This window comes from Mustela lutreola, chromosome 9 (genome assembly GCF_030435805.1).
Source record: "Mustela lutreola isolate mMusLut2 chromosome 9, mMusLut2.pri, whole genome shotgun sequence".
In the NCBI taxonomy this organism is placed as follows: domain Eukaryota; kingdom Metazoa; phylum Chordata; class Mammalia; order Carnivora; family Mustelidae; genus Mustela; species Mustela lutreola.
The window spans coordinates 86,307,952-86,335,088 of NC_081298.1; the positions used below are offsets into that span (position 1 = coordinate 86,307,952).

At 35.2% G+C, this 27,137-nt stretch overlaps 1 protein-coding gene across 10 annotated transcripts in view; it reads right to left on the reverse strand.

The window, feature by feature from the left end:
* The window catches only part of WDPCP (WD repeat containing planar cell polarity effector), a 573,555-nt gene that overhangs the window by 20,048 nt on the left and 526,370 nt on the right, over nucleotides 1-27,137 (reverse strand). For 8 of the 10 annotated variants that reach the window (XM_059187803.1, XM_059187806.1, XM_059187804.1 and 5 more), the window contains 2 exons: nucleotides 22,802-22,830; nucleotides 11,423-12,286 (listed from right to left, as the gene is read on the reverse strand). The exons of 1 other annotated variant lie outside the window; for it this stretch is intronic. In XM_059187803.1, coding sequence (XP_059043786.1) covers nucleotides 12,236-12,286; nucleotides 22,802-22,830 — 80 coding nt within the window. In that variant the 3' untranslated portion in view covers nucleotides 11,423-12,235. Of the gene's footprint in view, nucleotides 1-11,422; nucleotides 12,287-22,801; nucleotides 22,831-27,137 lie in introns of those variants that run through there. One more of the 10 variants, XM_059187807.1, reaches the window with a different exon arrangement.

Consider the following 27,137-nt stretch of genomic DNA (forward strand, 5'->3'; position numbering starts at 1 on the left):
GAATAATTGTGAGAGTGGGGTGCTTGGATGGCTCAGTTGACTAAGCATCCAACTCTTGATTTTTGGCTCAGGTCATGGTCACAGGGCCGTGAGATCAAGCCCTGTGTCAGGCTCCATGCTAAGCCTACTTAAGATTCTCTCTCCTCTCCTCTCTCTGCCCCTCTCCTCTCCCTTTCTAAAAAACAAACACACAAAAACAAAAACAAAAACAAAAAAAAACATTGTGAGAGAATTAAGGAATACTGCTTATTTTCTTTGAGAATGGAAGTAGAATATTGAAGTAGATTTTTAGCAGAGCAAAATTAAATCTGGATTCTTTAATTTTTTAGTTTATTTTTATATTTTATTTTTAAGTAGGCTACACAGCGATTATGGCACTTGAACTCTCAACCCTGAGAGCAAGAGTTGTGTGCTATACAGGTTAAGCCAGCCAGGTGTCCCTTTATTTTTAAAAATATTTTATTGTAAGTATATATAGTTCACATACAATGTTACATTAGTTTCAGATGTATAACATAGTGATTTGACATTTATATACATTATAAAATGCTCACCTTAAGTGTAGTTACCATCTGTCACCACACAGTTATTATAATAGTAATGGACTATATTCCTTATTATGTACATTTCATCACTGACTTATTTTATAACTGTTTTGCTCATCTTTCCACACCTCTCCCCTCTAATAATCACCAATTTGTCTTCTGTATTTGAGTCTGTTGTTTGTTTTTTTTTTTTAAGATTTTATTTATTTATTTGATAGATCACAAGTAAGCAGAGAGGTGTGTGGTGGTGGGGAGGTGGGGAGGAAGCAGGAAGCGGAAGCAGGCTTCCTGCTGAGCAGAGAGCCCAATGCAGGGCTGGATCCCAGGACCCTGAGATCATGACCTGAGCCAAAGGCAGAGGCTTAACCTACTGAGCAACCCAGGCGCCCCTGTTTCTGTTTTTGTTTTTTTTTAATTGTTTATTCATTTATTTTTTAGATGCCACATATACTGAACCATTTGGTATTTCTCATTCTCCATCTGCCTTCTCTCACTTAGCATAATACCCTCTAGGTCCATTCATGTCACAGAAGGCAAGATTTCTTTCTTTTTTATGGCTGAGTAATACTCCATGTAGAGCTCTTAGATATCTTTTTTATTCATTCCTCTATCTATGGATACTTAGGTGCCTTCTATAACTTGGCACTATAAATTGTGCCCCAGTAAATGTAGGGGTGAATCTTTTTAAATTAATGTTTTTATTTTCTTTAGGTAAATACCCAGAAGTAGAATTACTAGATCATTATGGTATTTCTGTTTTCAATTGTTTGAGGAATCCTTACTGTTTTCCATAGTGGCTATAGCAGTTTTCATTCTTAACAGTGGGCAGGAGGGCTCTTTTCTCCAACTCCTTGATAATACTTATTTCTTGTCATTTGATAATAGCCTTCCTACTGGGGTGAGGTGATATCTCATTGTGGTTTTGATTTATGTTTTCCTGGTGATTAATGATGAACATCTTTTTATATGTCTGTTCCATCTGTATGTCTTTGAAAAAATGTTAATTCAAATGATCTCTGCCCATTTTTTAAACTGGGTTGTTTGGTTTTTTGGTGTTGTTTTCTGAGTTCTTTATATATTTTAGATATTATCTCTTAATTGGATATATCATTTGCAAATCTCTTCTCCCAGTCAGTAGGTTACCTTTTTGATTTGTTAGTTTCCTTCACTGTGTAAAAGCTTTTTAGTTGATCTAGTCCTAGTTATTTATTTATTTGTTTAGAGTAAGAGAGAGTAAGCGAGTAGGGGAGAGAAGGGGAAGGGAGAAAATCCCAAGCAGGTTTCATGCCCAGCATGGAGCCTGACAGATGGCTTGCTCTCTTAACCCCGAGACCATGACCTGAGCCAAAATCAAGAGTCAGATGTTTGACTGACTGAGCCATTCAGGTGCCCCTATTTTTGCTTTAAAAAAAAAAAATTATTTACTGGGTTCTTGGGTGGCTCAGTTGATTAAACAATTGCTTTCAGCCCAGGTCATAAACCAGGAGTGCTGCGATTGAGCCCTACGTTGGGCTCCCCCTGCTCATCAGGGAGACTGCTTCTCCTTCTCCCTCTGCCTGCCACTCCCCTTGCTTGCACACTCTCTCTCTCTCTCTCTCTCTCTCTGTCAGTCAAATGAATAAATAAAGTCTTTAAAAATTTTTATTTACTTTGCTTTTGTTGTCCATGTCTGAGGGGTCAGATCCAAAAACATTGCTGACAAATGTCCATGAGTTTACTGCACACGTTTTCTTCTAGGACTTTTATGGTTTTAGTCTTGTATGTAGGTATTTAATCTATTTTGAGTTTATTTTTGTGTATGGAATAAGAGCATGGCTGTTTCATTCTTTTGCATGTAAATGTTCAGTTTTCCCACTCCTACTATTAAGGAGATTGTCTTTTCCTCATTGTCTATTTTTGTCTTTGCCTCCTTTGTCATAGATTAATTGACCACATAAATATGGGTTTATTTCTGGGCTGTTTGTTCTCTTCTGCTAATCTGTTTCTGTTTTTATGCCAGTACCATATTGTTTTGATTACCATAGTATAGTTGTATATGTCAAACCATTCTATATATATAGTATGGTTTGAAATCTGGGATTATGAAACCTCTGACTTTGTTCTTCCTTCTTGAGATTGTTTTTGCTATTTGAGATCTTTTGTGGTTCCATACAAATTTCAGGATTATTTGCTCTAGTTCTATGAAAAATACTATTGGTATTTTGATAGGGATTGCATTTGGGTAGTATGGACATTTTAACATTTAATATTATTCTTTTAATTCATGAGCATGGAATATTTTTCCATTTCTTTGTGTCATTTTCAGTTCATTTATCAGTATTTTATATTTTTAGGGTTTTTTTCATCATTGTAAAGTGTACTCTTAAATCCACATCCTCTATTTCCCCTTTGGTAACCATCTGGTAACCAACCTCTCCTCTGGTAATCATCTGTTTATAGTTAAGGGACTCTTTCTTGATTTGTCTTTTTTTCTTTGCTCATTTGTTTTGTCCCAGTTTCTATTTAAATTTTAGTTAGTTAACATATAAAGTAATATTGGTTTCAGGAGTAGAATTTAGTGATTCATCATTTACATATAATACCCAGTGCTCATTACTATAAGTGCCTTCCTTGTATCCATCACCCATTTAGCTCATCCCTCCCACACACCTCCCTCCATCAACCCTTAATTTGTTCTCTATAATTAAGAGTCTGTTATGGTTTGCTTCCCTCTTTTTTCCCCTTCTCTTACATTTATCTGTTATCTATATTTATCATGACCCTGGCCAAAACTAAGTGGGACGCTCAACTGACTGTGCCACCCAGGTGCCTCCAGTTTGGCTATTTTAAATCCTCCAGCAATAAACCCAGGGGAGCATATATCCTTTTGGATTAGTGTTTTTGTATTTTGGGGATAAATATTCAGTAGTGTGATTCCTGAATCATAGGGTAGTTCTATTTTTTAACTTTTTGAGGAACTCCATGCTGTTTTCCACAATGGCTGCACCAATTTTCATTCCTGCCAACACTGCATGAAGGTTCCTTTTCCTCTACATCCTTGCCAACACTTGTTTCTCTTATTTTTGATTTTAGCCATTCTGACAGATGTGAGGTGATAGCTCATTGTGCTTTTGATTTGCATTTCCCTTAAGATGAGTGATGTTGAGCATCTTTTCATGTGTCTGCTGGCGTCTGTGGGTCTTCTTTGGAGAAATGTTTGCTTATGTCTTCTGCCCATTTTTAAATTGTAGTATTTGTTTTGGGAGTGTTGAGTTGTATCAGTTCTTTAGATATTTTGGATGTTAATCTTTTATTACATATGTCATTTGCAGATATCTTCTACTCATTAGTTTACCTTTTTGTTTTGTTTGTTTTCTTCACTCTGCAGAAACTTTTTATTTTGATGAAGTCCCAGTTGTTTTTATTTCCCTTGTCTCAGGAGACAGATCTTAAAAAATGTTGTAATGACTGATGTCAGAGAGATTACTACCTGTGCTCTTTTCAAGGATTTTTATGGTTTCAGGTCTCATATATATGTCCTTAGTCCATTTTGGGTTTATTTTTGTGTATAGTAAAACAAAGTGGTTCAGTTTCATTCTTTTTCATGTTGCTGTCCAGTTTTCCCAGCACCCATTTGTTGAAGAGACTGTCTTTTTCACATCGTATATTCATTCCTCCATTGTCGATTGACTATGTAATTGGGGGTTTATTTCTGAGTTTGTTTTTTTATTCTATTCCATTGATCTATGTGTCTCTTTTTATGCCAGTACCATACTGTTTTAATTGCTACCACTTTGTAATATAATTTGGAATCTTGGAGTGTGATACATCTAGTTTTTGTTTTTCAAGGTTTCTTTGGCTATTTTAGGATCTTTGTGGTTCTATACAAATTTTAGGATTGTTCTAGTTCTGTGAAAAATGTTACTGGTATTTTGGTAGGAATTGCATTTAATCTGGAAATATTTTTGGTAGTTTAGCCATTTTAGCAATATTTGTTCTTCTAACCCATGAGTGTGAAATGCTTTCCTTTTGTGTGTGTGTGTGTGTGTGTGTGTGTGTAAGTGTGTCTTCTTCAGTTTCTTTTAGTACTGTTTTATAGTTTTCGAAGAATAGGTCTTTGATCTTGTTAAGATACTGTTTTTGATCATTGTAAATGGGATTGTTTTCTTAACTCCACTTTCTGCTGCTTCATTTTTAATACATAGGAATGCAACAGATTTTCATATGTTGGTTTTTTATCCTGCAACTTTACTGAACTCATTTGTCAGTTCTAGTAGTTTTTTTGATGGAGTTTCTAGGGTTTTCTATATATAGTCTCATGTCATCTGCAAATAGAGTTTTACTTCTTTACCGAACTGGGATGACTTTTTTTCTTTATGTTGTGTAATCATTGTGACTAGGGCTTCTAGTACTGTGTTGAATAAAAGTGATGAAAGTAGATATTCTTATCTTGTTCCTGACTTTAGGGGAAAAGCCCTCAATTTTTCACCATTGAATATAATGTTGGCTATGGGTTTTTCATATAAGGGCTTTATTCTGTTTTCTTCCATTTGCATAGTGTATCTCTTTCTGTCATTTTGCTTTCAGGTTGTATGTATCTTTTGATCTAGAGTGAGTGTCTTGGGACTTCTGGGTGGCTCAGTCAGAACTCTTGATCTTAGGCTAAGTCTCAGTCTCAGGGTGGTGAGTTGGTGAGTTCAAGCCCAATATTGGGTTTCACGCTGAGCAAGGAGCCTACTTAAAAAAATATAACTACAGTGTGTCTTTTGTAGACAGCATATAGATTGGTCTTTTTAAAAAATTTTATTAATCCATTCAGTCTCTTTATTTCTTTTGATGGGAGACCTTAGTCCATTTACATTTAAAATGATTACTGGCGGTTATGAACTTATTGCCATTTTGTTAAATCTGTCCTGGTTCTTTTTGTAGTTCTCTGTTCATTCTTTTTTGCTCTCTTTCCTTATGGTTAGATGGCTTTAGTGTTATGCTTGGCTTTCTTTCCTTATATTTTCTTGTGTCTGTGTTACAGGTTTTTGGTCATGGTTACTGTGATGTTTATATATAACCTGTGTATATAGAAGTCCATTTTAAGTTGATGACCACCTGTGTTTGAACACATCCTAAAAGCACATTTTTACTTCCCCTTCCACCTTTTAGGTGTATGATGTCATATTTATATCTTTATTTTGTACGTCTCAACTAATTTTTTAACTAATTTTTGTAGACATAATTGATTTTACTACCTGTCTTTTAAACTTTGTACTGAAATTATAAATGATTGCTATGTTTATTATATGTTTGCTTTTACTAGTGAGATACTTTTCCTTTCATAATGTTCTTATTTTTGGTTATGGCCTTTCCTTTTCTGATTAAAGAAGGGTCTTTAACATTTTTTTATGGTTTAGTGGTGATGAACTTCTTTAACTTTTGTTTGTCTAGGAAATGCTATGTTGCTCCTTCAATTCTGAATGATAAACTTGCAGGTGGAGTATTCTTGGTTGTAGGGTTTTTTTTTCCTTTCAGCACCTTGAATATATCATGCGACTCTTCTCTGGCTGGAAAAGTTTCTGCTGAGAAATCAGCTGATAACCACATGGGGTATCGCTTCTATGTAACTAATTGCTTTTCTCTTACTGCTTTTAGATTCTCCTTTTTTCTTAATTTTTGGCATTATAATTATTATGTGTGTTAGTGTGGACCTTCTTGGTTCATCTTGTTTAGGTCTCTGTGTTTCCTGGATCTAGATGTTTGTTTTTTTCCCCAGGTTAGGGACGTTTTCATCTGTTATTTCTTCAAATAACTTTTCTACCTCTTTACCTCTTTCTTCTCCTTCTGGGACACCCATAATGTGAGTGTTAGTATGCTTGATGTTGTCCCAGAGGTCGCTTACTCTATCTTCATTTTTAAAATTCTTTTCTCTTTTTGCTGTTCGTCTTGGACGATTTTCACTACTTTGTCTTCCAGATCATTAATCTGTCCCTATGCATCCTCTATCTGCTTTCAATTCCCTCCAGTATGTTTTTCATTTCAGTTACTTTATTCTTTAGCTCTTATTTTTTTTCAATATTTTATATCTTTGTTGATGTTCTCACTGAATTCATCCGCTCTTCTCTTAAATCTGGTGAGCATCTTTATGAACACTACTTCGAACTCTTTATCAGTAGGTTCATTTTGTTCAGTTCTTTTTCTGGAGTTTGTCCTGTTATATTTTTAAAACTGTTCTTTTTTAAATATTGTTTAACTCTGTGTGTTTGTTTCTTTTTATTTGGTAGATCAGCTATGTCTCCTGGCCTTGAAAATAGTGACCTTATGTGCAAGATGTCTGTGGGGCCCAGTAGGGTAACCCACTGGTTACCAGAATCAGGTGCTTCAGGAATGTCTCCTGTGTGAGGTGCATGCATCCACCCATTATGATTGAGTCACAAGTTTTACGGGCATTCTGGTGGCGGATCTGGGGGCTGGTTCCCAGACTGGCTGACTGCAATGACTGGGTGTGAATACTGCCAGCACAATGGTGAGCGGGTCTATTACCTGGCATAGATGGTGAAGAAGCCTGGCTGCTGCTGCTGAGGGCATGCTTGTTGGTGGGATTAGCCTGTGGTATAGCTAGCTGACAGGCTCTGCTATAACTGTTGTGGACTTGCTGGCGAGTGGTGCTGGACCCTCTTAATGGGGCAAAAGACATTTTGGAGGGATACCTGTTGAGGTGGGCCTATAGGGTCGGGTGGGTTTTTGGGGGGAATGTTGGGGCTGGGAAAGTACTGCTAGCAAGTTAGATAGAGATTGTCAGTACTGTCTTCTACCAATGTTGGGCTAGCTAGGCTGAAGTGGGTCAAGAATAATGGTACGCATCAGCAATTCCATACTGATCCCTGCACCTCTAGCACATACCCTAAAGTTATTAAAAAATGCCCTTCATGTAGAGCCCAGGTGCCTTTTTTAAAAGATTTTATTCATTCATTTGAGAGAGAGAGAGACAGAGAGAGTACAACCACGGGGAGAGGCAGAGGGAGAGGGAAAAGCAGACACCCTGTTGAGCTGGGCCCTGGCATGGGGCTTAATCCCAGGACCTGGAGATCATGACCTGAGCCAAAGACACTTAACCATCTGAACTACCCAGGTGCCCCAGCCCAGGTGCTTTTTGAGTGCTTGCTCCTGTGCTGGGTGTTAGAGCAAATGTTATAGTGTGCTGGTTCTTTAAGAGTGAAATCTCAGTTCCATAGCCCTCTGGTTCTTCTGGAGTCAGGCTCATTTTCAAAGCTACTGCTTAAGCCCTGCTGATTTTCAAAGCCACATGTTATGTGGGCATGTCCTCCCAGCACAGTTCCCCAGGGTGGGGAACATACCTAATGGTGGGGGACTTGGGTCCTCTTGCTCCTCAGGGACAACCTCTACACTTTTGATATCCCACTTGCTTGTGGGTCACTACACCAGGGTTTTGATTCCCAGCCACATCTCTGGCCCTCCTAACCCCCACCCACACTTTTTTTTTTTTTTTTTTAAGATTTTATTTATTTATTTGACAGAGATCACAAGTAAGCAGAGAGACAGAGAGAGGAAGGGAAGCAGGCTCCCTGCTGAGCAGAGAGCCTGATGTGGGGCTCCATCCCAGGACCCTGAGATCATGACCTGAGCCAAAGGCAGAGGCTTTAACTCACTGAGCCACCCATGCACCTCCTCCTACCCCTCTTGATGTGTTTTTTTTTTTTTTTTTCCTTTACATCTTTAGCTGTGGAAGAGCTAGTCTGTTAGTCTTTAGGTCATTTTCAGATTGAGTTACGCTATATCTAGTTGCAGCCTTGATGTATTCATGGAAGGAGGTGAGTTCAGGATTCTCCTACTTAACCATCTTCCCAAATTCTCCAAAATGTAAGTTTTTTAAAGAATTGTGTTTTAATTCCCATGAATTTTTAAAAAAGCGAACTGATGTTATTTGAAGATTATACTTTAGGTTATTGAAATTTAGAAAAATCTTGGTACTTCTGAAATTTAGCTCTTCTTTGGCATTATTTTAAGGAGATAACCAATCTCAGTGTACTTCTATCAGAGCAGAGCCTTCAAGGTCATATAATAAGGTAAACCTGTATGTTACATACATACATATATATGTATATTTTATATTTTATGTATACTTATATATAATTTAGATATATAATTTGAATTTATATGTGTGTGTATGTATGTATGTATATATATATATATATATATATTTTTTTTTTTTTTTAAGTAGGTTTCATGCTGAGCTCATGACCCTGAGATGAAGACCTGAGCTATGATCAAGAATTAGACACTTAATTGACTGAGCCACTCAGGTACCCTGTTATATGCATATTTAAAAAAAAATTTTATTTTATTTTATTTATTTATTTGACAGAGATCACAAGTAGGCAGAGAGGCAGGCAGAGAGAGAGAGAGAGGAAGAAGCAGGCTTCCTGCTGAGCAGAGAGCCCGATGTGGGACTTGATCCCAGGACCCTGAGATCATGACCCGAGCCGAAGGCAGCAGCTTAACCCACTGAGCCACCCAGGCGCCCTAAAAATTTTGATAAAATACATATAAACATAAAATTTATCATCTTAATCAGTTTGAAGTGTACAGTTCAGTAGTGTTAGTATATTCACATTGTTGTGAATAATGCTTCTATAAATATGGGTATATAAATATTTGGATCCCTACTTTATATTCTTTTGGCTATATACCAGAAGTGAAATTGCTGGATGGCAATTTTATTTTTAATTCTTCGAGGAACCACTGTATGTTTTCCATAGCAGCGGTAGCATTTTATATTACAATCAAGAGTTCACAGGGTTCCAGTTTTCTATATCCTTGCCGACATTTTTCTTTTTTTCTTTTTTAGTAATAACCATTCTAATGTGGTTAAGTGGTATCTCATCCCTAGTTTTGATTTGCATCTCCCTAATAATTAATGATGTTGCCTATCTTTTCATGTGATTACTGGCCATTTATATATTACCTTTGGAGAAATGTCTCTTCAAGTTCTTTGCCCATTTTTAATAGGGCTGTTTGTTTTTGTGGTTGTTGTAGGAGTTCTTACCAGAAACATGATTTGTAAATATTTTCTCCAATCCTGTAGGTTACTTTCTCACTCTGTTGATAGTATCTTTTGAGTTACAGAGTTTTAAATACTGATATTGTTCAGTTTAATCTATTTTTACTTTTGTTGTCTGTACTTTTGGTGTCATATCCAAGAAATCACTTTGGATTTTGTCCCCATATTTCCTTCTAAGAGTTTTATTATATAAATTAAGTCTTAATGTTCAGGTCTTCAATCCATTTTGAGTAAAATTTTTTGTCTGGTGCAAGATAAGGTTCAACCTCATTCATTGGCATGTGGATACCCCATTTTCCCAGCCCATTTGTTGAAAAGATTGTTCTTTTTCCCATTGAATGGTCATAGTACTCTTGTTGAAAATCAAAATCATTTGATTACATATGTGAGGGTTTATTTGTGAGCTTACCATTCTATTCCATTGGTCTGTGTGTCTGTTTTTATATACTTTAAAATATACAATTAATAAAGTTTAGAATATGGTGTTACTTGTAAATTTGATAATTCTTATTTTTACTATTGTGTAGATATTCAGAAAAAAAGTATAATATTAGTTCAGGTTATTTGGCTTTTTAATGAACCCAAACCATTAAGAGATAGGGATTTTAAACAGTTTATTCCAGTAAAAGGCACAGTGTCAAACTTAATATGAGTTAATATGGAAATTATTGGAGATCTGAGAATTTTGAAGAATAGAAAATCTTATAGATCCATTCCTGAGTGAGAAACTGAACCTCTCAGTGCTACCTAGTTGTCCTTGTCTGTGCCACTATTTTCACTTTAGAGCTGTGGTGGTAGCAGAGCAGGAAGATTAATTTATTGGAATAATTAGTAAACATCCTCGGGTTCACAGCATTGGGAAAACACAACATTTATAGATGGATGTTGTCAAGGATCTCTTGTATAATGTATTCTTTTACTGTCTAGACTTGGTTTCATATATATTTAATTTTTCCAGAGGCATGTGAAGGGGGGGAAATGGGCAATTTATCTAAGAATTAAAATTGCTTAGTTTTCATTTAGGTAACTGGGAAACTTAATGTCATTATAATTATGTAGGACAAAATAGTTGTATTTATATGTATATTTTATCTTAATGTCTCATTTAAATTTTCACTTTTTTGCATTGACTATATCTATTTAGCATAGACTATATCTACTCAAATAGGACCTAGAAATAAAACTGAACTTTTCTACCAGTCTCTCACATCGTTGTAGAAGACAGTGGTAAAATGAATAAAAGGATATGGTAGATCAGGAAATGTGGTTTATATTTTTGGTTAATGACTATTTATTAGAAAATCTGGAGAAAATGTTTGCAATCTTGAAAGAACTATCTTTATCAATACAATTTTTTCATTAAAAACATTAGTTAACTTTTGATTATTGTGATAAAGAAGGATGGGGATAATAAAATGAAAATTTGCTGGTAACTCTACATCTCTTTTTAGTATGGCTCACATACCATGTATTACTAAATCTTTTCCAGAGCAATAGCAAACTGAAAAATCTAATTTGAGTTTTACTTCCTTTCATCGTCATACCGTCTGGTAGAAGTACAGATGAATAGGAAGCAGGGAGAAAAACCTGAAGTATAAAAGCCTTCAATCTAACTTTTAACTATAACTTTTAAGTACATAATTTACTTCATGTATGACATTTGAAAAAGATGCTGATTATTATACACATTTACTGTTGTAAAATATATGCTGTCTGTTAATGAATTGGTATCAAGAACTGTGAAGGTTTTAAGATTTTTACCCTCTTTGTAAGCTAAGAAGTTAACAAGCAACAGTTTCATGCTGGTAGAAGACATGAGACTCCAGAGTCAGAAACAAAAGACAGTTTATTATTCATAGTAATAGGAACTGGAGTGTCAGCCTTTGGTGGGGGCATTGTTTCCAAAGCCCATTCCCACAGGGTGATATAAAGAGGGTCAGATGATACCTGCACACTCAGTGGATAGGATCACTGAGCTTGGGAACTTTAAATCTTTTCAAATGGATGGGGAGCCTGGTTGGCTTGGTCAGTGGAGCATGTCACTCTTGATCTTGGGGTGGTGAGTTTGGGCCCAATGTTAGGCGTAACAACTTAGCAATAAAATCTTTACCAAAAAAGAAAATAAAGCTTTTCCACTGGGCAGTAAACATGCCTGACCTATGCGCCAGGGATGGTATCTGGCCCCCAGGGACATTCTTTCCCTCATAGCAATAATTCAACAGACCCATAGACAGTTGTCTCCCAATAATGGGAAATTTTTGCTTAATAAATATCTTATTCATTTTGCAAATTAATAATGTAAACAAGATCACAAGAAATGTTTAAAATACTTGGAGAACCAGGTTTAAATATTTTACTTTTTAAGCATTAATGTACAATTTAAGAAACTGAAAATTTTACATTATTGAAAATAAATTAAGGACTTTTACTTAGGATCACTGCTGTTATGCTACATGGTTTTGAAACTAATAAAAGTTCACTTTGAGAATATTCTGAATTTAAAACTCTTAACTAATTCATACTATCTTTTTTCTTTTTAATCTGTACAGGGAGATTCTAATCTGTATTAGGCCATGAAAAAGTTTAGATGTGAAAAATAAAGTTTTTTTTTTTTAAGTGAAAATAAAGTTTTTTTTATTGTCTACACCAAACCAAAGTGAACCATTCTAAGAGAACCATCATCTCCGGTTTCCTGAAAGCAAACAAACAAAAACAATTAAAATCATGTTTAAGTAGAGTACAAATAATTGACTTAATATTTATATCTTTAATATTTTAATTTAAATATCAGAAAACATTGAAACAAAATAAAATGCACTAAATATATGTACATAAGAGAATTGTGTATTTTTCTTACTGTTAAAATATTGATATAGTGTTTTTTTTTTTTTTTTTTTTTTTTTTTTTAAATTTATTTATTTATTTGTCCGAGAGAGAGCGAGCGAGAACGGGCACAGGCAGACACAGTGGAAGGCAGAGTCAGAGGGAGAAGCAGGCTCCCTGCGGGGCAAGGAGCCCGATGTGGGACTCGATCCCAGGACGCTGGGATTATGACCTGAGCCGAAGGCAGCTGCTTAACCAACTGAGCCACCCAGGCGTCCCTGATATAGTGTTAATAGAAGTCAGTAAAGAGAAATAAAATGAAGCATAACAGGCAAAGAAGGAAGGACAGGATATTAGTTGAGATTTCGAAGCACGTGAAGGCTCCTGCAGTGAAAAGTTGCAAACTAGGGGTCTTCATTTGTAATTCTACCTATTACTAATTTGATTTTACAATACTGTCTGTTTTCAAAACTCCATAAAGAACGTATTTCTTCATTTTGGTATTTTATTGAGTATTTGATAGTGGTTCTTGAGGTAATGTTTCATAGAAAAGATTAGGTTTTTCTAAGCCCTTCATTAAATTTCATGAAGCTGCAAAGAGATCCAAAGACTTCGTCTATTTCCATTTTTTAACTTTTTTTCACTTCCTCCCCCAGTCCCATTAAGTATACAAACAAAGAATTTTATGGTAGGATTCTGAAATTGGAGGATGTTTAAACATAACGCCAAAGGTGAATGATATTATTTGGAAAACAGTACAGTGAGGACATTTTGAAAGTTTGGAGATAATCTACTTAGACTTGAAAGGTAAAGGAGCAGGGGGTCCCTGGATGGCTCAGTTGTTAAGTGTCTGCCTTTGGTTTAGGTCATAATCCCAGGGTCCTGGGATTGAGGCCCACATCAGGCTCCCTGGTCAGCGGGAGGCTTGTGTTCCCTCTTTCTCTGTCTTTCCTTGCCAAATAAATAAGTAAAATCTTAAAAAAAAGAAAGAAAGAAAGAAAGAAAGGTAAAGGGGAACAGTAGGAATGGTGGTTTGTACTTTAACATTTCATAATTGGAGACATTTCTTTTATGTAAAAAATTTCAAGTTTTTCCTGAATTATATTTGAAAGTTCTTTTTAGTAAGAGAAGCCTTTTGGAAATTTGTCATGTCTAGAAGAAAACAGGTATGGGATTGGCAAGTAAGAGGAACATGTATGTATGCATGTGCCTCTGGATCCTGATGTACACAAAATTAAAAAAAAAAAAAACCCAACCTGGAAAAACAGGTAACAAGAAGAATGAGTAATTTAATATTGCCCTGAGGCATGTGTGTGTGTGCTGGCAAGTTCAGGGGTTTTAGGTAGCTTTGAATTTTAAAACAAAAAACACTGAAAGCACCAGCATTTTAAAAAAAACATTAAGTTCCAATTCTTGGCTTATAAGCTACTATATAAAAAATCTATCGTGTACATCAGTAGAATGGTCATCAAGAAACCTGGATTTAGCTTTTGGTCTTATTTACTAATTGGCAGAGATCCTAGGTAAATTATTTTATTTTTGTAATATCTGGTTATAATTGTTGGAAGGCCAGATTTTGCATATTCGAAGTATCTGGTTCAGCCATCTTCTTGATGTATATATAGTTAAGAATTACATTTTAAAAAGTAGGAATCTTAGAATTAACTTCTCAAGAATCTCCCAGGAATCAAAAAAAAAAAAAAAAAAAAAAGTCTTTGAAGAGTTTCCTTAAAAATTCAGCCTATTTTTAAAAGTCTTACTTCAGGGCATTTCCAGGATTTCCATGATAAATGTGTTTCGTGCTACATAACATTGACTTGTACCTTACTGAACTTAGAGGAATATTTTGATGATTAATGAAATAATGTATTTTGCATACTTATTTATTATTTAAAATAGAGTATATTAATTAAATAGAATTTGGAACTCAGAAAAGTAGAAAAATTTACCCATATTCTCACCAGTCATATAGAACTGTTTACTGAGTATTTGCTTCCAGTCTTTTTTTACCATGTTTTCTTTTTTTAAATATAGTTGAAATATTACATACACAATTCTATATATTTTAGAGGGTTTTGCCTCACTTTGCACACTTTTTTCAATGCTCCCACAGTCTTTGTTTTTAATGGCTAAATTTTGTTCCATTAAATACTAGAGCTTTATTTAACTTAACTATTCCTTAATTTTTGTTTATATTTATATAGTTCCTAATTTCCTCTTTTTTAAATAATAACTCAGTAATAGACATTCCTTTTTTTTGTGACAGACATTATTAGACATGAAATTTTTTCTGTGTTCAGGATTATTTTCTTGGCATAGAGTTGCAGAAATAGAATTACTGGTGCAAAGCTTAGGAGATATTAGGCCTCTGGATAAACACTGTAGAACTGGTAGTTTTGCTTTGTTTCTTTCCTGGTTTGGGAGGAGGTTATTTTCTTTAGTAAAAGGAAGTAGGGTTTCAGTGGACATGATCTTCATCTTATTATGTGCTGAGATTGTGCTTACCCTTGACTGAATGTTTACATGTTAATTCCTGTAATAATTTACTGCAACAAAAGGGTTTTCCCCAGACCCTTGTTTGATTTCGACATACAGTTATGTGCATTTTTCTAAGCCACACCCTATTGCTGTTACCTAATGTTGGGAGATTGCAGGTCACTCTCTTTTAAATGTACATAGACTTCCTAAGACAAATTCTGTAGACAAGATAACTTGTTCTGTAGACAAGTTAAGCTTTGCTTTGCTACAGACTGGATTTTGACCTGTTCCTCACTTAATACAAATATCTTTTTTTTTTTTAATACTAAGTGATCATCTCATTATTTTATATTGTTTCCCTTCATGGTCTCATTCAGCATTTCTGGTTTGGTTCACCAGTAATTAAATCCCAGAAGTACACTATTTTAGAGATAGAAGCAAGTTTCCTAATTTGCAGTCCTTTCATTTTATAGATGAGGAAACCAAGGCTTATACAGTTTAAGTGTTTGATCCAAAGTTACTCATTCAGTGGCAGAACTGGGGTTAGAATTTAGTCATTTCTCTGTGAGGTGCTTTTTTCCATAGTAACAGGGAACATGCTACTTTATGATTAACTCCTATGATTGCCTTTACTTGGTATTTAAGGCTCTTGTTTACAGGCTTGCCAGTAGCCCATCCCTGTGTGAGAGTAGGTGCTTTATTTTCTTACTTAATTTTTTTCAAGAGTTATTTATTTTAGAGAGCAAGTACACACGTGTGTTGTGGAGAAGCAGACAGAGGAGAGGATCTTTGAGCAGACTCCCTACTGAACATGGGCCCCCTCACCCCTGCCTCCATGCAGGGCTCCATTACGCTACCCATGAGATCATGACCTGAGCTGAAACCAAGTCAGTGACTTAAACCGACTGAGCCATCCAGGTGCCCCCAGGAGATGCTTTCTTGTCCAGTCAAGTTGTCCAGTTACTCAAGTTTCACTGTTGACTTTAACTCTGGTTCTTGCATATTTTATATCATACAGGGATTTTCTTTTAATCAGTATTCCAGAGTTTTGGTGCTTGATGCTTTTTCTAGAAAACGAAATCTTAAATTGACAATCTAGCCGTTGCCAAAGGTTGGCTTGAGACTTCTGATATTTATGAAAGACAGGCTAATAGATAGGCTAACTATCTAATTTTCCAACCTGCTCTGTTAAGTAAACCAGTAGTAAGTAAACTTGTCCTTTCACCTTTCCACAGAACTGCCTTCAGTGAATTGTGATTCAGTGTAATTTGTTTTTATAGAAGGCTTATAATGAAAATATCTATGTGAATAGGACTTCTTTTTCAAAACTCTACTTGAAGACATGTATAGTTTTCTAACACAGGCATTCTTTAGTGTGGAACCAGTGCTGAAAAAACATTTCCATCCAGTTGAATTTACTATTTGCATACTTTAAACTATTAAGTCAGTAAAGACAATAGTAATGAATGGTGTTTTGGAGTTTATAAAATGTTTCCACATTACCTAATTTGACATAGCAGTCTTGGAATGCTACTAAATATAACTATTCCCATTTTACAGTTTAGGAAATAGGTATAAAGAGGTTGTAACTGTGAGGAAGTAGTGGAACAAAACTGGAACTGAGATAGTTTGCCCATTAATCCTGCATTCTTTCTTTTTTAAAAAGATTTTATTTAAGTTCAATTGAATTAGTACATACTATAGTATTTGTTTCAGGGGTAGAATTTAATGATTCATCAGTTGCATATAACACTCAATGCTCATTACATCAAACACCCTCCTTAAAGCCCATCACCCAATTACCCTATTGCCCCACCCGTATCCCCTCCAGGGACACTCAGTTTGTTTTGTATTCCTTCTATTATACTATGGTACCTCTCAAAGTAAACCTATTTCCCTTTTTTGCTTTAGCCTTCCCAAATTCAGAGCTAAACTCTGTTTTAATTTGTATGTAACACCCCAGATATTCAACACCTCCTCTTACTTTATAAGTTTTAATTGATTTTTGCTTTATGTAATTGTATTTTCGGTATTGTATGTAAAATAATTTCGTGATTTCTGCCCCAAATCTTTCAGAAAGTAGAGAGGTCATAAATACTAAGATAAATTGGTTTATATCTATGAAGAATGATCACTGTATTATGGCTGTGTTGGTACTTCTGTTTTCTCTCTAATGGTTTATCTAAATCTTTGCTTTAGGCACTATGTTGATACACTTAAAAACATTTTAAAAAAATTTTTCTTTGGATGAAAGATGTAAGTATGAGACTAGCACTTACCATATCTCAATAAATATTTGAAGATGTTGTCATCAAGTAGATTAATAAGCTTTATGATAGTAGTATCAATGAACAGAAAACTTGCTATTTTTATCACACATTTAGAAATTGCATACTTAAACTTCAGTTATAGAAGATGCTCTTTACTAAAGTGGGTAATTGTCAATATGTAAATATATTGATATATATGTGCAAATATGTATGTATATATACATATGTATGTATATTATATGTAAATATATGTATATATTACATATAAATAAAAATGTAAGTATATGAATATATGTATGCATGTATATACATTTATATTACACGTAAATGTATATGTAAATGTGTGTGTGTATATATATATCCCCAGTATTTACATATTGACAATATAGAGACACACACAAATACACTTTCTGTTTTACTCTCTTCTGGCTGGAATCAACCTTTCTGGGTGATAGAAGGGCCAAAAGAGCAACATAAACAGCAGATTGGTGTATCTGTCATAATTCCACATTAAAAGAATGAGTTTCTGGCATTTCTAAGTCTAAGATTTTTTCCAGACAGTATGCCAATGAGTAGTACAGGCCAGACAGTATAGGTATATGACTATATGATTTAGTACCTATTTGTCTATGACTGAAGTTGGTGGTAGGGAACAAGAGATATGCTCCATACCTAGAAGTGTATTCCAACATGCAAGCCCAAGTTAACTTCTTTCAAATTTGTCTTAAAGTTTAATGGAGAACTCAAATTCTTTTCATCAGCTTTTGTCAGTACAAATCCTTCCCAAAATCTTCCCAGGAGCCAGCTAGACCTCTAGTGGTTTCTTTCTTTATTTTTTTTAAATTGTGGTGAAATGTGCATTGTAAAATTTGTCATTTTAACCATTCAAGAATTTTTGAATTTGTTTTTTCTTCACTGTGGTTGACTCTTAACTGTATCTCAGTTAAACTGTATCTCAGCTGTTTAAATGTGTTTCTTAAAATAGTTCTGGAGAAAGTGGGTAAGAATCTTCTTAAAGTGTACAGTATCTATCAAAGGACAGTCTACTAAATTGCAGGGCATCTGAGGTTAGTAATATAACTGTGAAGATGATCTATAAACTTTAAAAGTAAGGAGGAGTTAAGCAGTTGTGGAATTGCCTTCTTTTTGTTTTCAGAAAGACTAATTGGTCTTCAGATGGTAGTTACTTCAAGTTAAGACATGGAACATAATTCCTTTTTCAGGTTTTTCACAAAAGAGAATGTGAATAAGGAAATCTGAAGAACAAACTTTTTCTTAAAAAGTTGTAAATAGGCACTAATATATACTACTTGAGAAAAATGTAGCTACTGTAGTAACAAAGCTTTTGACAGCGAGCTGATTCAAAGCATCAGAAAACTTTACACCCTGGATCTCTCTATATATTACCCAGAAGATTCTATCCAAAGAATTTTCTTAGAATTGAAGTACATATTCTGATAAGGCCTGAAACTAAGTTATGGTTAAAATAAGTAAGGATTAAATATAGTGCCACTCCTTACTTTAACCAGAAAATAGCTTGAGGCCTAAGCAGAATATGAACTTTAAGTGTTTGGGTAAAAGACCTCTGGGGACTGATGAAGCTAGATAAGCTATAATAATATTGGTGTAATATATGTTATTTTTTTAAAGATGTATTTATTTTAGAGCACATAAGCAGGGGGAGGGGCAAAGGGAGAGGGAGAAAATCTCAAGCAGACTCCCTGCTGAACCCAGATCCTGACGCGGGGCTTGATTTTACCATCCTGAGATCATGACCTGAGCCAAAATCAAGAGTTGGCCATTTAACTGACTAAACCAGGCATATTAGGTAACGGAGAGTCTTACATACCATAATAAGTAGCTTAGACTTTATCATATGGCGTTTTAGTCAGGGGAATGATAGGTAGATCACTCTCACAGCTTTGTGGAGGTGAGATTTGAGGTAGTGGTGGCAGTGGGGAGAGGGAGAAACTAGATGAGGATATTAATCAGGAAGTAGTATTCCAGGTTGAGATGATTAAAACCTGAATTATAGGGATGCCTGGGTGGCTCACTCGGTTGAGCTGCTGCCTTTGGCTTGGGTCATGATCCTGGGGTCCTGGGATTGAGTCCTGCATCGGCCTCCTTGCTTAGTGGGGAGCCTGCTTCTCTATCTGCCTCTGCCTGCCACTCTGCCTGCTTATGCTCGCTTGCGCTCTCTCTTTCTCTCTCTCTATCTCTGACAAATAAATAAAATCTTAAAAAAAAAAACCAACCTGAATTATAGTGGGGCTAGACTCTAGAAATATTTAAGAGCAATAATCAATAAAACTTGATGATTAGCTTTAATAGTTGTGAGTAGGTTATAGGGAATCAAGAGTGACAAATACCATATAAGAGGAGTAGATTTGGGTCTGGAGGGTAAAACAATGAGTTTGGTTTTGGATACGTTATGTCTCAGATACGTTAAAGTAACCATAGATGAAATTGCTCATGCTAAACTCAACATCAGCAAGGCAGAACTTAACTAAGTTTCTACGTGTGGCCCTCCCAGAAAAAGAAGGCGTATGTCAACTAGTTAGTGCTTGTCTATTTCGCACAAGTTACCAAACCCTGCTCCAAAACTTCCCTTTGCTCCATATAAGGAAACTAATCCAATTAGCAAATGCCTGGTAGAACTTCCTTGTTCCTGCTCACTTAGTGCTGTAAATATCTCTTGCCTTGGGGCAGCTGGGTGGCTCAGTCAGTTCTACTCAGTTTCAGTTCAGGCTGTGATCTCATGGGTCCTGGGATTGAGACCCAAGTCCTGCTCCACACTCACAGGAGAGTCTGTTTGAACATTCTCTCCCTCTGCCTCTCTTTCTGTTCATACTCTCTCTCTCTGAAATAAATGAATTAAAAAAAAAAATCTCTTCCCTTTACAGTTTTTTGGATTTCCTTTCCTTTTTGTTTTTTGAAAAAATATTTTATTTATTTATTTATTCAGAGAAAGAGAGAGAGGCAGAGGGAGAAGCAGGCTCCCTGTGGAGCAGGGGGTCAATGAGGGTCAATCTCAGGACCCCGAGATCAGGACCTGAGTGGAAGGCAGACGCTTAACAGACTGAGCACCCAGGTGCTCCTGGACTTCCTTTCTAACTACCAGACTGGATGCTGCCTGATCCATGAATCATTTGAATAAAAGCTTCCTATATTAGTAAATTGTCTGTGGAAAATTTTCATTTAACAGATATTATCTAGTCAAAGAGATATTTATTTGTTCATTTGTATCTAACGGTATTTACAGAATTCCATACCTGCTGCTAATAAGATGGTGAGCAAAAGGGACACAAATATTGCCTTTAAGAATCTTACGGCGTAGTGGGAGAAACAGTTAACCAGAAGGTATAATAAAAAGTGACATTTATTGTGGTAGAAGCACAGGATGCTATGGTACTTCACAGAGAAGGGACAATTTTTTTTTTTTTAAGATTTTATTTATTTATTTGATAGAGAGAAAGATCACAAGTAGGCAGAGAGGCAGGCAGAGAGAGAGGGGGAAGCAGGCTCCCTGCTGAGCAGAGAGCCTGATGCGGGGCTCGATCCCAGGACCCTGAGATCATGACCTGAGCTGAACTCACAGGCTTAACCCACTGAGTCACCCAGGCGCCCCACAGAGGGGACAATTAACAGTATGGCAATACCTCCGCAGGAACAGGATATATCAGTCTGAAACTCGGAGTTTTAGCAATTATGTCTCTCTGCTACTGATTCCTGAGAGTTGATAAAAACGTCAAGGGATAATATTATAGAACTGTTAAAGAAGAAAAGGCTAAAAGCAAGTAAAAAGCCATAGAAGGAGACAGAAATGAAATAGCAAGGTAAGAGAACTGAGTGTAACGGAAGCTGAATGTTTCAAGATGAAGAGCACAGTCTGTAGTGTTAGTATAGAAAGTGCTGATGAGCTAAATAGTAATAATTGATTTGGCAATTTGGAGGTCATTGGTGACTAGGTGGAAGCAGTTTCAGGTAAGTGATATTTAGTTAAAAGAGAAAATGTTAGTATATTTAAGGGCTAAGATTTTTTGCATAAAGCTAAAGAGCTGCAAGACAAAACACAAAGCAATGAATTAAACTTCTTTTATCTTAATTTTAAGTTGGAAATAACTGTTATATATTTTTTAAAAAAGTTTTATTTGTATTCACTGAAAAAGCCTAAAAGCTATAAAATCCTAGAGAAAATAAAAATGGAGAAATAGTAGGTTCTACATTTAAAGCAGGGAATGTATGAGTCTGGGACATCTTGCATCATAAAAGTAAAGCAGCTGCCAAAGACTAATTGATCCATAGCAAAAGGACAAAGGAGCCAAGATGAAGGGAGACAATTGGCACATCAAAACTGATAATGACTACAGGGGATTCAAACATATCAAGCACCTAAAAATCCATGTGTTCTTAGATTTTAATCTCTCTCTTTCTCTCTTTTATTGGGTGTGTGGAGGTTGTTGGGCCATCAACTCATTACTCTAAACCTGGAGTCAGAAAAACTATGGCCTATGGCCCAGGGCTCCAACCTAGTCCACTCACTATTGTAAGGCTGTGAGCTGGGAAGAGTTTCATAATGAATCAGTTACCATGGTAATCCACTGTAAACTTATGTAAACTGTAAATTATGAGTTCTTCTCTGACTTACACCTAACCTTTTTGAAATTGGTATAACAGTCTTCAAAATGAACTTAGATATGTTAATGGCAGAATATGGAGAGGGACTTATAAAAATTATACATAAAATTATATGTATATTCCAGTGATTGTCATACATACCTTTAGGGCATTACTTATAAAAATTATACATAAAAATAATAAAAATGAATTGGATACCCTTGTCATTATTATAAACCTTTTATTTTTAAACTTATAATTTTGGTGAAATCTTGGCATTTGCAACTATGTGGATGGAGCTAAAGTGTATTATGCTAAATGAAATAAGTCAGAGAAAGACAAATACCATATGATCTCACTCATATGTGAAATTTAAGGCAGAAAACAGATGAACATAAGGGAAGGGGGAAAAGAGAAAAAGGATAGAGGGAAACAAGCCATAAGAAACTCTTAATGATAGAGAACAATCTGAGGTTGATGGAGGGAGGTGGTGCGGGGCAGGGATGGGCTAGAAGGGTGATGGGGGATTAAAGAAGGCACTTGTGATGAGCACTGAGTGTTCTATGTAAGTGATAAAACACTGAATTCTACTCCAGAAACCAGTATTGCACTGTATGTTAACTAAGTAAAATTTAAATAAAAAATAAACTTAATTTTGGATAGTTTCAAACATAATAGAGAAAATGGTGTATGTAAACTGCTATTTTACCCATCACCCACCTTCATCAATTATCAATTCATGGTAACTTTAATTCATGTATATCCCTCCTCCTTTCTCCTCACTGGATTATTATAATTTCATTTGTACACATTCCATTATGCACTGTTTTCTTTTACAGAAACAACTTTTAATATATAACCTTGAAATACTGAAAACTTGAATAGTTATTTAGAAAAATGTTTTCCAGTTAATGTATACCAGTAGGCATCTTATTCTGAGTTCAAAATAATCATGTATACTATGCTTTTCTTTTGGAATTTAATTGTCTAATGATAAATGTTAAGAGGAAGTGTTTTACCTGTTCTATGCCGTCTTCTTTCTTTTCTCCTTTTAAAATAAAAATAAAATATCACAACATTAATTATCTTAAATCTAATAAGGGCCTATAATGAAAATTGTTAACAGAACCTTTTACTATAGCCCTAGTAGAAAGAGAAATGTTTTAAAATAATCCTAATTTAAACCAGGTTGAAATACTGAAAACTCAAGAGATAGCAACAGCCAAACCCAAAAAGTATGAAAGTATTCCAGTGATTGTCATACATACCTTTAGGGCTAATATCTTTTTTTTTTTTTTTAAGATTTTATTTATTTATTTGACAGAGAGAAATCACAAGTAGGCAGAGAGGCAGGCAGAGAGAGAGAGAGAGGAGGAAGCAGGCTCCCTGCTGAGCAGAGAGCCCGATGCGGGACTCGATCCCAGGACCCTGAGATCATGGCCTGAGCCGAAGGCAGCGGCTTAACCACTGAGCCACCCAGGCGCCCTAGGGCTAATATCTTAACTGAAGTCAAATAAGTAGACTATGTCTATGTTTTTCCTTCTGTTCTTAAAATGATACTTAAAACGTGGATGGCAAGTAAGTTTCATGTAAGTGCCAATTCTAGTTGATAAGTCGTGGTTACCTAGAGAATTGTGTTGAGAACGTTTATAAGGCCTCCCCCCCCTTCTCAGTGGAAAAGAATATGGTATTTGTGGGTTATTTGCTCTCATAACAACAATATACCTGTTGGCCCTGGTTTAGAATATCAAATGATGCTTTTAAAAGAGAAATCTTTGCTTACATTTATATGCCATTAGGCTGAAGAGAAAAGCTATGTGATAGTGCTACAATTTAATTTCTTTTTATTGATACATATTATATAGACATTAATTTACATATTCTCATCCTTGAAACAAGTAATTGTGTATAATTGGTGGGTATTTATAAGTATCAGTTATGCGTTTCTCTTATAGCTCTTAGTGCATGCATGCATATACCACTCATTTGGCACTATGCTTATGTTAACTTATTATTTATTTATTTAGTCTACCTTCCCAGTAAATTATATTTTCTAAAGCTTACCAGCAGCATTTTACTGTATTCCTCCCTGTAGTCTTAGCACCAAGAAATGCTTTGATGACAGTTGTATTTCTATAAAAATACACATTACTGTCTGTCATTAACTCAGAATTACTTGCTATTTTGGGATATTTTTGTATAGACCAGGATGTTTTGTTTAGTTATATAGTTCAGAAATTGTGTAACACTTCTAATATGATATTTCCATATCATGCTGTGAAATCTGGATTGTAATGCTTTCATAGGACATCTGAATTTTTTTTAAGTTTTTTTTTTTTTAAATTTTATTCATTTGTCAGTGAGCGAGAGATCACAAGTAGACAGGCAGAAAGAGAGGGGGAAGCAGGCAAAGAGCCCGATGTGGGGCTCCATCCCAGGACCCTGAGATCATGACCTGAGCCGAAGGCAGAAGCCCAATCCACTGAGCCACCCAGGCGCCCCTGAATTTTTTTTAGAACAGTAGATGGCTCTTGCCTTTAAGTAGATAAAAATATAAATCCTACAGTAAGATCGTTACTCTCTTGAAGATCTTAAGGGATGTAAAGTTAAGTCTCTCTCACAAAGTTGTTCAACAGTCTCTCTTCCCAGTTGTCAATAAATTATAATTTTTTAAAAAAGATTTTATTTATTCATTTGACAGACAGAGATCACAAGTAGGCAGAGAGGCAGGTAGAGAGAGAGGAGGAAGCAGGCTCCCTGCTGAGCAGAGAGCCCGATGCGGGGCTTGATCCCAGGACCTTGGGATCATGACCTGAGCCGAAAGCAGAGGCTTTAACCCACTGAGCCACCCAGGCACCCCTCAATAAATTATTCTTATGACTAAACAAAACTAAAGACAAAAAACAAACAAACAAAAACCCCTACCCTGCTTTTTAATTTTTTATTTTTAAAAAATTTTCCTTGGACTTTAAAAACAGCCCAGGGTACTTTCTGTAGTTTTAAATAGAAATTGTTATATCTGTAATCTTGACATTTTTTGAGCTAAAAAACTTTATAAAACTTTTAAAAATAGACACCAAGTTTCACGGTATTAGTCATTATCAATCTTCCTTGAATCCATGCCAGTTTTTTTTATGTAAAGGAAAATTAACCATGGCAGAAGGGTTAAGGTCTAAGATTTAGATTCTAGGACATCCAAAGAGATTGGTGTAATGAAGTGATTGCTTCTGACTCTGGTATGTTAGTCTTTTAAATATATACCACTGCTGTTTATTTTTCTCATAAAAACCAGTGGTTACTGCTTCATTTAGTTTCTTGTCAACTGTAACAGTCCCCATCTCTTAACTCTATTTGTCTTAGTCACAATAAGGGGTCCCATTAGGTAAAGGGCCAGACAATAAATATTTTAGGCTTTGCAGGCCAAGAAGCAAAACTGAAGATATTATGTAAGTATTTATAGATCAAGAGAGAAAAGTTCTCTAAGTTTTTATTAATAAAATTTAAAATATAATTGAGTATTCTGTGTGATACACATCTAATGGGAATGTGGAGATAGCATTTAATTTGAGGTTCAATTTAATTGAAGTTAGTTTTCTGTTATCAAACTCAACTGCAAATGTTCTGTTAATGTTGATCTCTGTTGATATTTTGTGTATTTCACCTTTGAAAATGTCCTTTCAAACAGGTAGGTGCTACCAAAAACTGACACCAGTCTATCAACAGCATCATATTTTATAGAATTCTGTTAGATTCTTCTCTTGATATTTGCCTTTTAGCATGTCATTACATTGCAGATTAATGATTTCCAATTGCTGTTTCTGGGAAGCTCCTCAATTGCACAGTTAATGGATTTTGAAATAGGAATATATACTTGGCATTTGTATTTAGGTCTGAAAATGCTGCTGGAATTAGGGAGGCCAGTTGTTCTGATATTCCAGGACTGAGTGGTTTCTGAGGATTTGGGACTCGAAGTGCTAAAACTGGGACAGTTGTTTACTCTTACTAGAACTTAGTTTGCGATCAGAAAATATATCTATTTCAGATTTATGTGGAAATACAGATCTCAGTTCTTTCATTAATTCTTGACAACCCAACTTGACATTACTTTGTAATTCAAACAACATTAATAGCTTTACTTCATTTAGTAAAAATTTCATATATAGTAACTGTTTGCCTTGTAATTTTAGTTTTAATTCATCAAGGAAGATGATCAAATTTGAAACAAGAGCTGATTTCAAAAGGCTATTCAATTTGATAATAGTAGTCAGTGGTGGTTCTCATTCAGAAAAATTTCAGTCTCAGCATAGAGCTAAAAAGAAAAAAAAGTCACTGCTTTTACCACAGCTTAAGTTTTTGAACTTCTGGATAGAAGGGCAAGTCAGGATATTCATCTTCTATTTTTGACAAAAATTCACAAAACTGAAAGTTGTGAAACTCACAGGAGTGAATGAAGTTCACCTTTGACATTTTTGGTTCAGTAACATATGACATATTTACATATTTTCTGCAAGTTAACGGTTGAGTAAATATTTAAACATTTAAAATTTTAAAATTAATTTTATTTTAAATAATAGATTTAAACACCTTAACTTTTTTTTTTTTAAAAACACCTTTTTACAAGGTTATAAATTGTCTTTTTCCCCCTTCCATATATATTATCATAATCAGTTATAGCACATCTTAGCAGATTCCACTTTAGGTTGTACTGGAGTTTTCTCAACTTTGAAAATATTCTTGCCTGAAGTTGTTTTACACAGACTGTTCATAGAGACTAACTCTTCAGTTACTTCAAACTTTGCACTGACTCCTCAAATTAAAAAAAAAAAAAAAAAGCAGTTGAATAGTGTACATTTGTTGACCACAGAAGACCACTTGAAATCATCTTCTTTTCTCAACTTTTTGAGCAAATGTACTTGCCCAATGGCCAAAAGTCTTAAGTTTATTTCCTCTGGACACATCTTTTCATCTTCTGCAGTCAAACATGATTTCATTAACTCATCAGTGAATGGCTTTCCTTGCTTGACTAACAAATGAGCTACTGAGAAACTTAGTTTGGTCATACCTCATGTTTATTTTCTGTTAGTGAAGAAATTCTCCTATGATGAGACACTTCTTTGTAAATTTTCTACTTTTTCTCACTGTTGCTTGCCTGTGGGCAGGGGATACTATGAAGAGTCCTTTGGTGTTACTGTATATTGGATTCTTTTGAGCATAGCTATTTTATCATTACATTATAAACACAGTGCTTTACTTTTAACTCAGTAACAAAAGCCACATTCTATTGTGCTTCAAAAGTATGACATTTTGAGTTCTATTTTCTTTCCTTATTTTGATAATATGCGTATGCACTGTGGT